General features: G+C 46.6%; 1 protein-coding gene across 13 annotated transcripts in view; it reads right to left on the bottom strand.

Moving 5' to 3' along the window:
* Positions 1–2000: 2000 nt before the first annotated feature.
* Positions 2001–15608, bottom strand: part of KANSL3 (KAT8 regulatory NSL complex subunit 3) — a 43809-nt gene continuing 30201 nt past the window's right edge. For 11 of the 13 annotated variants that reach the window (XM_032877923.1, XM_032877926.1, XM_032877925.1 and 8 more), the window contains 7 exons: positions 14791–14982; positions 14129–14213; positions 13598–13725; positions 12621–12730; positions 11980–12202; positions 11513–11646; positions 3403–5910 (listed from right to left, as the gene is read on the bottom strand). In XM_032877923.1, the coding sequence (XP_032733814.1) occupies positions 5890–5910; positions 11513–11646; positions 11980–12202; positions 12621–12730; positions 13598–13725; positions 14129–14213; positions 14791–14982 (893 nt within the window). In that variant the 3' untranslated portion in view covers positions 3403–5889. Of the gene's footprint in view, positions 2011–3402; positions 5911–11512; positions 11647–11979; positions 12203–12620; positions 12731–13597; positions 13726–14128; positions 14214–14790; positions 14983–15608 lie in introns of those variants that run through there. The other 2 variants (XR_004385052.1, XM_032877928.1) reach the window with 2 other exon arrangements.

The raw sequence follows: 15608 nt of genomic DNA, 5'->3' as shown, positions 1-15608 counted from the left end.
TTGGGAGAGGGTGAGGCATAGCCTTCAAGGCTTTTCAAAGGGCTACTAAGAGGTCAGTAAGGCCCTGTATAAGCACCACTTGAACCCCATGTGCCAACTCGGGAGAATGAACACACATACCTTCCCCACTGGCAGGACAGAAGAGGCTGGAACTAGTTCTCCACTCATCCTCTCAGCCACAGGCCTCTAGACCTCAGGTACAGGGTCTGATGAGAGGACCAAATTCCCTTTCCCCAATGCCCTTCAGAGTTTGAATCCAAGTCCAATCCTCTTACATCATAGACAGGGACACTCTCCCTCTGTTAAAAATTCTTAGGAATGGAGGCCAAGGCCTAGGAGTCACCAGTGCCCCAGGAGGAAAACACTCAGAAGCAGTGCAGATGTTGGGGTGGGAGATGGAAAACACGTCAGGTGGAGGGAGGTGGCCTGGGAGACAATAGGTTGAAAAGATACTGGAAACCATCTCCCTGGTGTGTCTCCAGCCTGCTTTCCTTTTCTGAAAACTCCCCAGCTGCTCTCAAAGCAAGGGTGTGCTGCCTGGGCCCCTGCAAGGAGCTTCCTCATGCCTCTGCCCTCCATGGCCCCCTGCTCCATGCCTCCCTTCTTGTTGCTAACTCTTTGACCCTGGTAGAGCCATTCCTAGGGACTCCCCACTTCTCCACCCTCTGCCATGAGGAGTGGGCCAAGTCTGGGCCAGCCCACCCTCAGCCTGAGATATGTAATGCCAAGTAAGACTGGAGGCTGGGGACTGAGCACTTTCTCATGGAGCCCCACCCCCAGGGCTCTACCATGCACTGTAGGCCAAATGCCAGGCACCTTCCATCTGGTACCATCTCTTCCCATGTTTGTGGGCTCAGGGTGGCTCTGTGGGCAAATGGGGTTCCATATACCATTTCCTCCGTCTTCTCTACACTGGCCCCTTCTCATCTACCACACCATCATGTCCACCCACTCTCTCAGCAACTGGGCTCACTTGCCTTGCCCCCATTTCCCCAAATGGTTCCCACGGTTTCTGTGCAGTGCTGCCCCTCCCCTTGAGGAGTCCTAGAGACTAGCCACAGTTTGGGCCCACTCCTATCCTGCCCAGGATCCTCTTTGCCCCTCGTCTTGATGTTGAGGACTGCCCCCTCCCCAACAAGCTGGGCCACCCCACCCTTCACAAAGCCCTCTCTACAGGGAGTCTGGATGTCCCTCAGGGGAGAGAAGCGGGGACTTATGCTGCCTCCACATTCTCCCTGCATGGAAGGCCTCCCTGGTCCTAACCTTGGTCTTTAGTTCTCCATCTGTGAAATAGGAACAGTGATTAGGCTCTCACCCAACTCCAGGGGTTGTAGATGGAAACAATGAAGATGCCAGAGTGCTGAATAAGGTAGTTATTTACATGGTGAGGGAGGGGGAGAAGGAATGAAAAGGGATGCAGGGGGGAGGAGAGGAAGGCAAACTGGTTGAACTGTCCCCCTACCCCCAGCAGGGTAGGGGGGCGGCACCCATGGCAATATATGGTAGGCTGGAGGTGGGCTGAGAAAAGACACTGTTTCCTACATTTGGGTTCCAAACAGCATTTTGGTCCCTTGGGTGAGTTACACTATTTAGTGTGAATCTGGAGCAGAGCTTTGTCTTCTTTCTCCTAATACCCCGAGAGACAGCAGATGGGATCCATGACTTCACTCTGCGGACTTCTGTGCTGGGGGAGAGCAGAAACGGCTGGGCTGACAGGCCATAGCCACTCATCATCCAGCATTTACTGGGCTCCCATTGGGGGCCACACACTAAGTTACACAGGCAGATGATCGGGCTCTGATCTCCAGGCCAAGTCTGGGAGAGGCTTGATCTACAAGTGGACCAAATGCAACCCAAGCCAGTATAATTCAAGGTTTGGGAAGTAGTAGTGCAGAGCTGGGGGCACAGAAAAGCTAACTGCCTGGTGTCAGCGAAGTGATGCATGTAAGCTCAAGCCTGGAGGATGAGAAAAGTAGGAAAGGGAACGGCATTTCTGGCACAGGGCAAGCACTGTGAGAAGAGCTGCCATGGAGGGAAGGATAAGGTTGCTCAGGTGAGCAGAGGTGGCCTAGGCACAGAGTTAGGGACAGGCGGGAAGGCAGGCTGAGCCAACTAGGCTCACCACATTCAGAATGTGACCCAAAAGATAGGGACTGGCCATCCACAGAGGGCTCCACAGCTGCAAAGTCCTGTGGTGGCAGGATCAAAACCAGCCCCTGGCAGGTGCACAGCAGTTGACGTCACAAGGCAAGTAGCAGGATCTGTCAGGCTCCCTGTAAGAATGCCTATTGAAAGAGTATGATGCTGAACATCTGGGTGGCTCAGTTGTTATGCATCTGCCCTTGGCTCAGGTCATGATCCCAGGGTCCTGGGACTGAGTCCCACATCAGGCTCCCTGCTCAGGGGGGAGTCTGCTTCTCCTTTTCCCTCTGCCCTTCCCCTCTGCTCATTCTCGCTCTCTCAAACCAAAAAGAAAATAATATGAGGTCTTTAGAACTAAGGGTGGTGAATGGTTTCTGCTTCTTGCATCCATTGATCCTGACAAAAACATATGCTTTAGGGAAATAAAAACATAATGAAAATACTTCTGCAGTATATTTTGCTATGACCCTGTTCCTATACTCCTGAAATTTAAGACAGTTATCATTTGAACACTCTCTTTGTCTCTTACTTCCTCTGACTCCCCCAAGTCAGTGAAACCAGAGTTGGAAGGGGAAGAACACACCTGGTCTCTACAAAGGTTGGTAGCAAGATAAGCTCACGTGTACTAGGATACTCCAAGTAGTCTACCAGAACTACGGCTTCCACCTATAGGGTCCCAGTGCTAAAAGGAGGGACCTGGAATTCAAGGACAGGAAGGAAAGTCCTCATGGATACAAGTTCACAAATAATCTGGATGTTGGAATTCATTCACCTCTAAGTCTTTATTTATCAGAGCAGATAGAGGTACAGGATGTGCAAGGGATTTCAACCTCTCAGGACCAAGGGCAAGAAACCCCACCTACTGACTCAGGCCCAGTCAAGAGCCCCACCGGAGCTGCAGTGATCACTTCAAGATTGTTGGGAAGTGAACAGAATAAGATCACATGAAGGAAAAGCCATCATCTCACCTCCTGGGCTAATGTCCACTCCCGTGTCCCATCTCAGAACCCCAGCACAGTCCAGAGAACAGTGGCAGCAGACTGCCTGGTTCTAGTCCTACTTCTACCACTTCCTGCTGTTTGACTTCTCGGTGCCTCTGTTTCCTCACCTGTAAAGGCAGAATTTACAGTACCCACCTCATGGCACCGGGCATCAGTGAGATAATCACCAGCATTACCACAATATCTGAGCTTTTATTTTCTGTGCTATTTTCACTGAGTGGTTATCAGAATAAACAGGAAAAGTCAATTTAAAACAAGCTAAAGAAATCCAAAGTTGCTTTTATTTAATTGTTTTTGCTAATGTAAGAACAGAACCGTGACAGCGGCTCAGCTCTATAACCCACCCAGCCCAAGACTGTTCTGGTGGTGGGGCCAAGAACAGGTAGATCTTCCTCCATCAGTGACCTCTTCTTCAAGCACAAGGACATCTTCTAGAGGGCATCAATATGCACCTGTCATGTTGAATGTCAAGAATTTAACCAAAGCCTTCTTGATCCTTCTACATTCTCAGCCAGTAGTATTGCCTTCTAAGGTTATGGACTCCAGGTCTGATACGTGATAGGTAGACGAAAGCTTCCTTCCAAATTCTGAGAAGAGTGGTTGCAGAAGTCTGGGGTTGAAGGACATGACTCTATGGCCTTCAGCCACCTCCCCCCTTTAGCCTGTCCCTCCAAGGTGAAAAAGAGTCAGTGTTCTCGAAACTCCCCTTTCCAGGTTTGGCTTTCTTCAAGGTGTACAACCATGGGAAGCATACTAGGGTTTGCACAAACACAGGACAATGCATCAGTTTTTCCTTTGGCCCCAGTATACACTGGGCCAGCATATTTTAGGAGCGACCACTCCAGCCCTGCCTAAGCCATACTCGTAAGTCATGAGTGGGTTGTTTGGGACCCTCTGCCTGTCCTAAACGATTCCTAAAAGCTTTATATACAGTCTCAGTCTTACTGTCCTCGAGCCTATTGGTGTATAATCCTACCTATAAAGTTACCAAACCCCTGACCTATGGATGCCTCTTTCAGATTTCATATCTTCCTCAAACTTACTAAATGAATTTCCAAAAGCAGTTACCTATAAGCTAATTCAAGAAGGAAGCCTCATTCTGTGCAAATCACTGCTGAGACCAGCTCCGCAGGAAGTCAGGGATGGAGGGCCTGGTGTTCAAGATACTCTCTCTATACCTATCACACATGTCCCCCTCTCTGCCCACAGCACCCCTTTCTGCCTTGTCTCAGACTCCTACACACTAGGTACCCCCTCCCGGCTGCCAGTTAGACTGGCAGGTGAGGCTTCTGGACTACAGACAGGTAGCCTTACTTGGATCTATGCTGTACCATGGGTCAGGACCCTGGACCACGGAATCTGTGTACCCTCCTGCCTACAGATACTAAACAGAGCCAGAGTCACCTCTGGGTTGCTCTATTTATTGTCACCTTGGCTGGAAACATTCTAGTGTATGGAAAGATAGGGACCTGATCTGGAGGGCAGGTAGGACATCAAATCTAAAACTGACCACGGCACACAAGTATTGTGAGGACATAAGGAAGGGCTCAGAGCTCCATCTTCAGTGATCACTGCTCCAGAGCTTGGGCTGGTACCAAGAGCCCCGCACAGTAGAGTCAATGACAATAACCTTCCATTCTAAGCAAGAAGACAAGAAGTTGCATGGAATGGAAACAGAAACACTGAAGCATGGTTTTCATCATCTTGATGCCTAAGCTTCCTGGGACGGCCAAGATGTTAACTTAGCTGGTTATCCCTGTTTCACTTCCAAGCACTGGAGATGGACATTTCGGGTACTGGGGTTTCTTCCCTGTGATTTGGCAAATTCTTCAGATCTCCATGTCAAATCAACAGTTCCTTAGGTAATAGGTGCAAATTATTTTCTCCACAGGACTTACTGGCACATCCTTCAAACCACTTCATTTGTTCCATTCCTCTTCTTTGGCCTTTCTGGCCTTTTTGGATTTTCTGGATACAGTAACTGCCCAAAGCAGGATGAAAAAAAGAAAGGGGCCAGCTTTCACCTCCTGGTAACAGTTGCTCCCTGCCATCTATAATGGCCAAAGGGACTGAAAGATGGCAGCCCAGTCCTCTTTACCCTATCATGGGTTTGAACTTAGGAGTTCCCAGGTCTCAGCAGGCTACTCATTATCTGATGTGGTTCTTAGGAGGGAGGAGTTGCATGGGACACGCTCTCCCATAACTGCTCAGTGAAAGCAACAGCAATGTCCAAAACCAGCCCTCTGGCACTGCACAACTGTTGGTAGGCCAGGATGATCCCAGTCCTCAGCAAAGGGCTCTCAATCCTAACTCCCTAACAAGCCCAAGACGTATGGATGTCTCCTCCCAACGTGGCAGGGGCAGCAGAGACTTCCAAAAGGAACTCCTTTACTAAATGCAGTGAGTAGTCCAACACGGCTACTTGGGTCAAGTCATAGTTAATGCTGGAGAAGAAATGCCTCTGATTCAGGTAGAGCCAGATCTGCTGAGGAACCTGGGGAGTCCAGGAACCAGACCCATAGATGCCAGAGGAAAACGTTCCTCTTGCTGGTGCCATATCACCTAGCCTAATGGTTTCAAGAGACCCAGAGGCCCATTCTGAAGACAGTTGGCAGGGAGGCAATAATGGCAATCTTAAGAGGTCTTCAGATAAGTGGACAGCTCAGCAGGAGAGCATGTGTGCCCAGGACTCACTACACGGCAGCCATCACCAAGCCGGTGAAGGAGGACATATCACTCAGCATCTTCAGGGTGCTGGAGGCAGGCGCTATGGCAGAAGAGCAAGTGAGCAAGGGTTACAATTTCGCCAGGTTAACATACCCAACCCTCTGACCGAATTGCCCCAACTCCTGAGAATTTATTCCAAAAAGTAATTCTCGATAGGGGAAAATGCTGGACGGACAAGAGCATGTGTTCTAGCAGCCAAGTGGTTACCAGAATGTGGACTGTGTAGTCAGAGACCCACCTCAACCACTTTTGAGGGCAAGTGATGAATGTTCTCTGAGTCTTCTTTTCCCCCTCTGTAAAACACACTGACAGCCCCTGCTCTCCAGGGATGTTGTGAGATTAAATGAGACAATGTGTGTAAAGTACTTCCAGTATAAGGAGTTCAACTACAAAGTTTAGCTCTTACTATTATGCGTAAGGGCAGGAAAGGAAAGCAGGGAAAAGGAAAGCCTGAATGTTAAGGGTGACAGAGTTGAAGGAAGTTTTCCATGATTGTTCTGACAATACATGTTTTTAGGTCTTAACCATTTTTTAGTTATGGAGACGGATGCCACAAACTGTTGAGCTTTGCAGCTTAGGAAGAAAAAAGCAAAGCAGAAGAGTTGGCCTTTTTTCACCAGGGTTTTCCCTACTTTTCTAGATTTCACCTCTGGAAAACTCCTAAGAGTTCCCGGAGATGCAGAAAATGTAGGAAGGTGGAAGGCATAGGAGAGGGGATATGAAGAAGGGTTTGACAATCAAAACTTAAAAGGATCTGCCTACATCTGCTCACCCTGCCCAAAGGCAGGGCTGTGTACAGAGGATTACTCTGTCCTGATTGGGAATACAACTGAGAGAGCGAGTCTCTTCTTCCAGGGGCCCCTGAGAGGGTTGCAAGGATGCCCCCTGGCTAGACAGATCACTGGGCAGACCACAGTGTGGCTCAAAGAGGAGAAAGACCTTGTGACCACAGGCAAGGAATCCATTCTCAGGACTCTGATGCAGGACACAATACAGTCTCTGTTCTCTCCTCTTCCTCTGACAGCTTTTCAGCTGTCAAGAGTACGTAAGAGTCCAGTTCCATAAAAGAAAGGCACAGTTAATATTTATCAGTGCCAGAAACAAAACAGATAATTAAGTACTTGCACAGACCTTAGAGAAGCCTAGCCATTGTTTACGATCTTTTTCTTTTTCATTCTATCCATAAATATCGTAGTACGTAACCCAAAACTAAAAAAGTATTATTTTTTCCAATGTAAACACCATTACCACACATAAAAAAGTTAACAATTCCTTAATACTGGCAATTACCCACTGTTTGTATTTCCAACTGTCTCATAAACATCATAAATGGGTGGTTTGTTTCTGAACATTCAAAAATTCAACGTCCCAGAGTGACTGACTGGCTCAGTTGGAAGAGCATGCAACTCTTGATCCTGGGATTGTGAATTCAAGGCCCATGTTGGGTGTAGAGATTACTTAAAAATAAAAATAAAATAAAAGTTCAACTTCCCAAAGTCTGAGGAGATTCTGAGACAGCCCCTACTAATCAATCCTACCACAATAATCACTAACTTAGGTCAACCTCCTCACTAGACCAGGTAAGAAAACCAAAATTGAAAAAGGTTAGGTGATTTTGCCCAGGATCACACAGCGGGCTGACGACAAAGGGCCCGACCCCATAGCCCACTCCCTTCCCTGATATCACACTGTCTGGCAGTGTGAACACTGAGGTAACCATTAGAAGCTTTCGAGTCAGCAAGTCTTAATCTAATAATGCATCCTTTCTCTGTAATGAAAGAATCACCACTAGAACCCTCCTAGTAATTATACACTCATTTTACTAAGATAAAAACTAACCTCTCAAGTTAATACCATCAGATCAGAAGTTAGATCTTGATCTTTATTTTGTGCTTCAATTTAGCCCTGTAAAACAATTCTCGGGTGAGCTCTATCTAGCCTCTCCTCAGTGTGAACTAGTTCCCCCAGGCTGCAGCAGCAAGCTGAAAAGGGTGATTAATAGAGGAGGTAGGTTTCATCACACGGTAGGGATATGCGTTCTGTTTGGGCATCAATATGGTATCAGCAAAGGTTAAGACTGCCTGAAAATAGACCCAAATGGCTTTATAGATAATTTCCACCAAACTATCAAGGAGCTTATAATTTCTGTGCTGTATGTTTCAGAATATGAGAAAAAAAAATGCCTCCATCTCATTCTATAAGGATACGATACAATACAATTCAATTACAATAGCATTAATTGTATTGTCTATAGGATATAGACATTGGACATACGGTCTATAGAATAATACAGTATTGTCTATATAAATACAATTGTCTACAAGGAAAGGTCTATCCTTATAGACAAGACAAATGGACAAGGAAAGCACACACACAAAAGCAGGGGTGGATGGGGAGAAAACTACATACCAATTTCACTAATAGACAGAGGCCAAGATCCTAAGTAAAAATAAAAGCAAATCGAAAGAGTAAATGTGCTTTCCCTCTGAAACACTTGGCTTTTTTCTTCTTTGTTTTGTTCTCTTTTGATTGGGTCTTTTCTATGGGTGCACAATTCAAATAAACTGGGGCATATGAAAAAAAAAAAAGAGAATAGGACATACTGAACAAGCTACCGAATCTGGAATTTAGACGATCTGACATTCGGAAATAATAAATAATTAGGATATAATAAATAATTAGGAATTCTTAAAATAATTCATCATTTAACTGATTCAGAAGAAATGCTTATGCTCACTCATCTCATTTGATTCCAGAAAAGCTATGAACAAAATTCAAAACCCATTATTTATCAAGAAAAATGAAAAGAGTAACAATGATCGTAACAAACTAGAAACATACTTGACATTTGCTTAACTAGATGATCTACATTATCCAACAATTATATAAAACTAATGTGAGAACAGATGGTCACGGAGACAAAAAAGGCCCAAGTGTGTGCAGTCATCAAGAATATGAACCTTGGAGCTATACAGGCAAAGATTTGAAGATTTATTTTTTTAAAGATTTTATTAATTTATTTGACAGAGACAGAGACAGCAAGAGAGGGAATACAAGCAGAGGGAGTGGGAGAGGTAGAAGCAGGCTTCCTGCTCAGCAGGGAGCCCGATGCAGGGCTCGATCCCAGGACTCTGGGATCATGACCTGAGCTGAAGGCAGACGCTTAACGACTGAGCCAACCAGGCACCCCGAAGATTTTGTTGTATAAAAATTTTTAATGTATGAAACAAATGTCCTTCAGACTTCAATAGAAAGAAAGAAAGAAAGAAAGAAAGAAAGAAAGAAAGAAAGAAAAGAAAAAAAAAGATAAGCAGTTGACTAAAGTATACAGAACTTGTATAATAAAAGATTAGCATCTGAATGTATAAAGCTGCTATAAATCATAGTAGAGACAGAATATGATGAACCATTCGTAAAAGACATACAATCTCGGGGCGCCTGGGTGGCTTAGTGGGTTAAGCCTCTGCCTTCGGCTTGGGTCATGATCTCAGGGTCCTGGGATTGAGCCCCGCATGGGGTTCTCTGCTAAGCAGGGAGCCTGCTTCCCCCCTCTCTCTCTGCCTGCCTCTCTGCCTACTTGTGATCTCTCTATCAAATAAATAAATAAAATATTAAAAAAAAAAAAGACATACAATCACATAAGTAATCAGGAAAATACACACATAAACAATTCCACTGAGACACCTGAGTGGCTCAGTTGGTTAAGCATCTGCCTTTGGCTCAGGTCATAATCCCGGGGGTCCTGGGATAGAGTCCTGTGTTGGGCTCCTCACTTACTCCCTCTGCCTGCCACTGGCCCTGCTTGTGTTTGCTCTCTCTGACCAATAAATAAAATCTCAAAAAAAAATAAACAATTTCATTTTTTACTCATCAAATTAATAACATTTTAGAACACTGATTTCCATACCTGACAAAGACATGGGAGAACAGCTATTACCATTGCTATGGCTTGAAGTGTAAACTGGCCAAGCCTCAAAGGGCAATTAGCCAGTACTTAGCCAGATGTCAGATGCACGTACCCTCCACTTACTGGTCTCTGGACTGTAGAAATCCCCCAGAGGCACACAAAACTCAGGAACAAGGCTGTCACTGAACCACTATTTTCTGTATCAAAAACAAAACAGCCCAACTCTCTGAGAGAAGATGGTGAAATATGCTTTCGTACATCCACCCAGCAAAACATGAGGCAGCGACTGACAAGAAGATAAGTCTCTACGTAACCCATGGGGAAACATGTCACAACATCTGTTGTAAACAAAGACTAGTTACAAAATGGTCCACATTCTGTGATTACATTTTTGTCAAAAAAAAAAAAAAAAAAAAAAAAGTAAGATAAAATAATATACATAGTATAGCAAGAAAGATCTAGAAGAATGCATATTGCACTATTAATAGGGGATACCATCTCTGGGAGTGGTATCATGGGAAATTTTCACTTTCTAAATTACAGCATTTCTGGGGTACCTGGGTGGCTCAGTGGGTTAAGCCTCTGCCTTCAGCTCGGGTCATGATCTCAGGGTCCTGGGATCAAGACCCGCATCGGGCTCTCTGCTTGGCAGGGAGCCTGCTTCCTCCTCTCTCTGCCTGCCTCTCTACCTACTTGTGATCTCTCTGTCAAATAAATAAATAAATAAAATCTTCAAAAATAAATAAATAAATAAATTACAGTATTTCTGTAATGTTTGAATTATTTAAGCATAATCACTTTTCTAATTGAAAAAAGAAAGGAATAAAAGAAAGAAATAAAAACACCTCCAACTTTTCTGGGGGGAAAAAAAAAAAAAAGGCAGGGAAGGCCCACCATGATCCCAATGAATACCAGGTAACAATCTCTGTATTTCCCTCAAGAGGGGGAGGCAGAAGATGGTTTGGAACAGTTAGGAATCGTCAAGTGCCAATAAGGAGCCCGCCCCCCCGGGGTCCCAGGCAGGATTGGTGTGGTGGGAGTGATGGGAACAGGCCAGTCCTTTAAGCATGGCAGTCTGCACAGCACCTTAAGCCCCCACAAGGAAGGCTGTCGCTGAAACAGTGCACAGTGAAGGAAAGCACAAACAAAACTGGATCCCCAACTTTTTTTTTTCACCTCTGATCTCTGAGTGGCTCTCAGATCACCATTTAAGATTAGAAACGTTTTACATGAAAAGCGCACAATGGAAATCAGATTGTCTACAAGGAACGGGTGGTGACTTCGTGGGTAAGAGCTACAGAAACCTAGTGTGTCCTAAAAAGATGACAATGAATGCCAAGAGCTGGAATGGCACAATGCTGGAAAGCTGAGCAAAGAAAGGGTGTTAATCAACTAACTAGCCTCTACCACAACCTCCAATTGCTGAAGCCAAGAATGGGAAGAGAAAACAAATGGAAAGGGAACATAAACAAAACCTGGAACACTGAGGACGCTACACACCCAAACACAGTTATGTATTTAATTCCCATGACAACCCAGGGAGTGTTACAAAGAGGAGACTCAAAGAGGTCCATGACTTGCTCAAAGTTACAAAGTGACAAAGCCTCCGGTCTGGATTTGAATCTAGTCTGCCTAAAGTCCAGCGCACTGGCAGCTCCTCCAATCGGCCAGTGGGCCAGCCCCAAACTTCCCACTATCAGAGCCTGTGTCCTTGGTCTTCCCGGGCAGTACTCACCTGTGAGCTGGACGGCAGAGGCTGGCAACTGGGCTCCTCTGATGGGGCTGCTCCCGAGCCCATGGGGCTCAGTGTCGTGATTCGGCTTGGTTGGCCACGCAGTGTCAGAGTAATGGTGGTAGGGACCTTCAAGCCTGACAGAGGAAGAAAGAGGGTTGTTTGTCACAGCCTCCACTTTCTCCTCCCAGAAAGTTTCTTCACATCACACACCAGCCCCTTAGCCTCCCACCTCAGTACCCTCCCCAACTGGGTCAGCTCACCCTATCAGTCATTCTACAAGAAACAGGAAAACAGCTGTGCTCTTCTGACCTCTCCAGTGGATGGACCCACACAGCTGAATCCTTGAGGGTCAATACCAGGACCCTGTTGAGTTGGGTTCAACTACATGCCTTGTCCATGTGAGAGGGGAAGGTCCTGGGGAAAGATCCCCTATCTAAGAGTCCCCACAGCTGTCATGAGAGACTCACCTGATGCTTGGTTAGAGATCTGAGCCAGGCCAGGGAGGCTGCTTGCCAACTTAGCAAGGCCCCCATTGGTCAGCAGCTGGTGGATGGCTGTGGGTTTCCCACCAGGAGTGGCACCCAAGGAGGAGAGAGTGGTGGCCACAGGAATGGTACGGACAATGGTGCTGGTGCCTGTGGTGATGGCACCCAGGCTCTGCATGGGGGTGGGTAACTTCACACTGGTGGCCTGTGGGACACACAAGACCAGGTGATCAGAAGCTACTGCCCAACAGCAAGCAATGTTCAAGTATGGAGGACCCAGAGCATTAAAGGCTACCATGTACTGCACAGCCACTACATGCAAGGTACTCTTCCACGCATTTTCTATATACTATCTTATTTACTACTAAAACAACCCTTTAAGAGAAATACTATCATTATCCTAATTTTACAGACAAGGAAACAAAGATACAGAGAGGTCAAAAAACTTGCCCAAGGCCACACACTAAGTTATGGAGCTTTAACCTCTGGTAGCTCCTAGGCATGAAGTCAGAAAGCAGTCTGTCATGACCCAGACTCCAGACCCAATTTCCCCGCCAAAACCAACTAAACTGAGAGGGCCTCCTCCCCACAGCTGCCCAGCCCAGTGGAAGGCAGATGTACACCTGTGGGGCTGGCCCTGGGGAAGGATTTGCTGGGAGGCCAGAGTTCTTGCTGCTGATATCCTGCAAGCTGAAGCTGAGGCCTTGAAGGAGGCTGCTGGCTGATGTGGCCCCTAGGAGAGGGTAGAACAGATGTCAGCACAGGCCCAATCCCTTATCCCAAGAGCAGCCAAATCCATCCACCCTCAACAAATGCCAACAAATGCTAAAATGCCAATGTTCTTTCCCTGAAATATTCCCAATGCTCTTGGAAAGACGCCAGGAAGGGCTCCCCGAGCATGCACACTGCATGCTCACGCGAGGAAGGTACTCTGCTAGACACACTGTCTTGGATTTGTTCCACATATCCCAACCTGCTCCGAACCACCTACCTTACATTTTGAAGTTTTAGGAAAACCAAAGAGAGCTTCAATCCCACCCACTTTTCAGAAATCTAAATTCCATCCTTTCCAGGGAAAAGGATAGTTTATTAAGCAAAAAGAATTCCAAATACCTGATTTATATTTGGCCACAAAGCAAAGAGGGAGGTCCTCCTGAAGGAGGACACCTGCAGAGCCTTGCCTGCTGGGCTCAGGCAACCACCCCTCCCATGCAGGGTGGGGTGGCCAAAGTGAAGAGATAAGCAGAAGCAGAAAGGTGCCTCGTTTTGCTAATGCTAGTATGTACAGCAAATCTCCAGTTTCCTACAATCAGATGTGTTCAAAAACACAATGAACACAATACCCACATCTTCCACCAGCTATTTCTCCTCCCTCTACTACAAGAGACACTACCTGCAGACTGGGATATTTACTCACTGTAGATACTGAGACCAGAAACTCCCCTACCTCAAAGCTAATTCCAGCTTCCCATCAAGCCTCAATGAAAGCCTGCAACTCAGAGGAGCATTCCCCAGATTCAGCTGCTTTCCTGGGACCACCCTCCAGCAGCAGCCCAAAAGAGACTTTGCTGGGAGGTGGGGAATGCTGGGCTACAGATACCTGGGAGGGAGCTGCCAGGAGAGGTGGCCACCAGACGGCTCTGGAGTGTGTGCAAGGCACTGGGAGTGGTGCTGCTGGACGCTGAGGACACTGGGCTGGCCGAGACACCCCCTTCAGAAGCATTTGACCTGGAGACAAAGATAGGAGCTCTATTATCCAAATGTCAGAGGGCAGCAGACCCTGGCAACACAGGAAGGGTCCGCGGTGGGGCCCAGCAATGCTTTCAGCAATGGATACTAGAATCTAGAGTTTGTCTCATCTTCTGAATCTGGCCTCTAGTCCTTCTGAAAGTCAGTCCTAAAATAGACTTCAAACCCTGAAGCAAGAGCTACAGGATGCTTTGCAAGCTTTAAAAAAGAACTCTGAACTGACCCACCCCCACCCCAAAAAAGACAAAGATCCTGCTCAGAAAGAAGTCATATTCACAAAACTGACAGAATCTAGACTATCTTTCCAAAGCACTAAATGGACCAGAGAAAAAGTAAAGAGAAAGAAAGGAGCAGAGCCAAAAAGGCCAAGAAAAAGACTCACTTGGTAGTGGTGAGAAGCCCTGTGAGTTCCTTGGCCCCTGCTGAAGCCTGCCCCAGTGTCATGGTGATGGGCTTCCCTCCTGCAGCTGCAAAACAGAAAACGCCAAGGCCAATGGTTAGTCCTGCCTGGCCATACTTTTCAGGGTTTTACAGCCCAGGCTAAATGCAAAATATTATGGACAAAGACCGGACGAAGAAGAAAAACAAAGAGTAAGTATAGCAGAACAGGGAATTATTCTTTTCTTCTATTTTTTAAACTTTCTGGAATATTTTACCTTTTTTTTTAAGGTTTTATTTTTAAGTAGTCTCTATATCCAACATGGGGTTCACACTCATAATCCTGAGACCAAGAGTCATGCTCTACTGACTGAGCCAGCCAGGCATCCCTGGAATATTTCTTATCTTTAATTGAAATTAAAGAACAAAATGTGATGATGCTTTGAGTGACCCCCACAGCTCCCTCAGATCCTCATCCTGCCTCCCTGCTCCTGGTACAGATCAGGTCATGGCCCACTTCTGCCCCATGTGCTACCGTGTGCCCTCTTTGTGCCAGGCACGCCTTGCATTAGAGACTGAGCTGTACAGCAAGTAGTCACCAAGACAGCAATGTTATGTGGTCTGAGAGAGCTCAGCTTTAATTTAAACAGGCTAAGAAAAACTCACCTTCTGGAGCTCCTCCTTGGGAAGGAGTACAAGGCCCTCCAGCTGGGTCCCCTTGGGAAATAAGGGACACCTTAATTTTTGGTCGCTTGGAGGTCTTACTGCCAGGAAGAGGACTGGAAGGATGGTGGCGCTTCAGCTGGACCCTAAGATCCTCTTTCTCTGCCTCTTCCGTTTGTTCTGATGAAATGGGAACTAAGAGATGGAGTGGAGGTAAGGTCTTCCATAATCCAAAACGGCCCGAGAGACACTGACAGCACCAGCTCAGGCATGACTGTGTCACACACAAAGTCACACCTCAAAGGCAACTGCTAGTGCTTCAGTCCCATCTCACTCAGGTCCCACCTGTGGTAGAAGGCCATCCTGCCCTCTCAGAGGATGGGTCCATCCCCAGCCCTTACCCTGTTCTGGAGTTAGAAGGAAGGGGGCTCTGAGTTGGTGGGAATAAAAACAAAGATGACACCCTGACCCTGCCTAGCAAAGGCCAACCAAAAAAACAGAGGACTCACTAAGCAGTGCTTCCTGCACTCAATGTCATAATTTTCCTGTCTCAAGCCCACCCTCACATCACACAGCTGGGGGACAGTAAACATTCCACAAAGAAGCAGTAAAGGACCACACTACGCAGTTCTCTCTAAAACGGAGAATTTCACAAGGCTCTGAGCATCCTACTCTCCTAAGAGCCCAGGGTTGAAGGTTTACTTGCCAAATGAAGGCAACAAGAAGGATTATTGCCAGGAATCAAGGCTGGCTTTGAGTAGCTACTAGGCAAGGAAGCATTTCAGCCAAGACAACTTAACTGCTCCTGCCCAAGAGCAAAA

Source organism: Lontra canadensis, unplaced genomic scaffold (assembly GCF_010015895.1).
Source record: "Lontra canadensis isolate GAN:19392208 unplaced genomic scaffold, GSC_riverotter_1.0 scaffold61, whole genome shotgun sequence".
Lineage (NCBI taxonomy): Eukaryota > Metazoa > Chordata > Mammalia > Carnivora > Mustelidae > Lontra > Lontra canadensis.
Note: the sequence above shows the minus strand (reverse complement) of the source record. Positions and strands in the feature narration are given on the sequence as shown.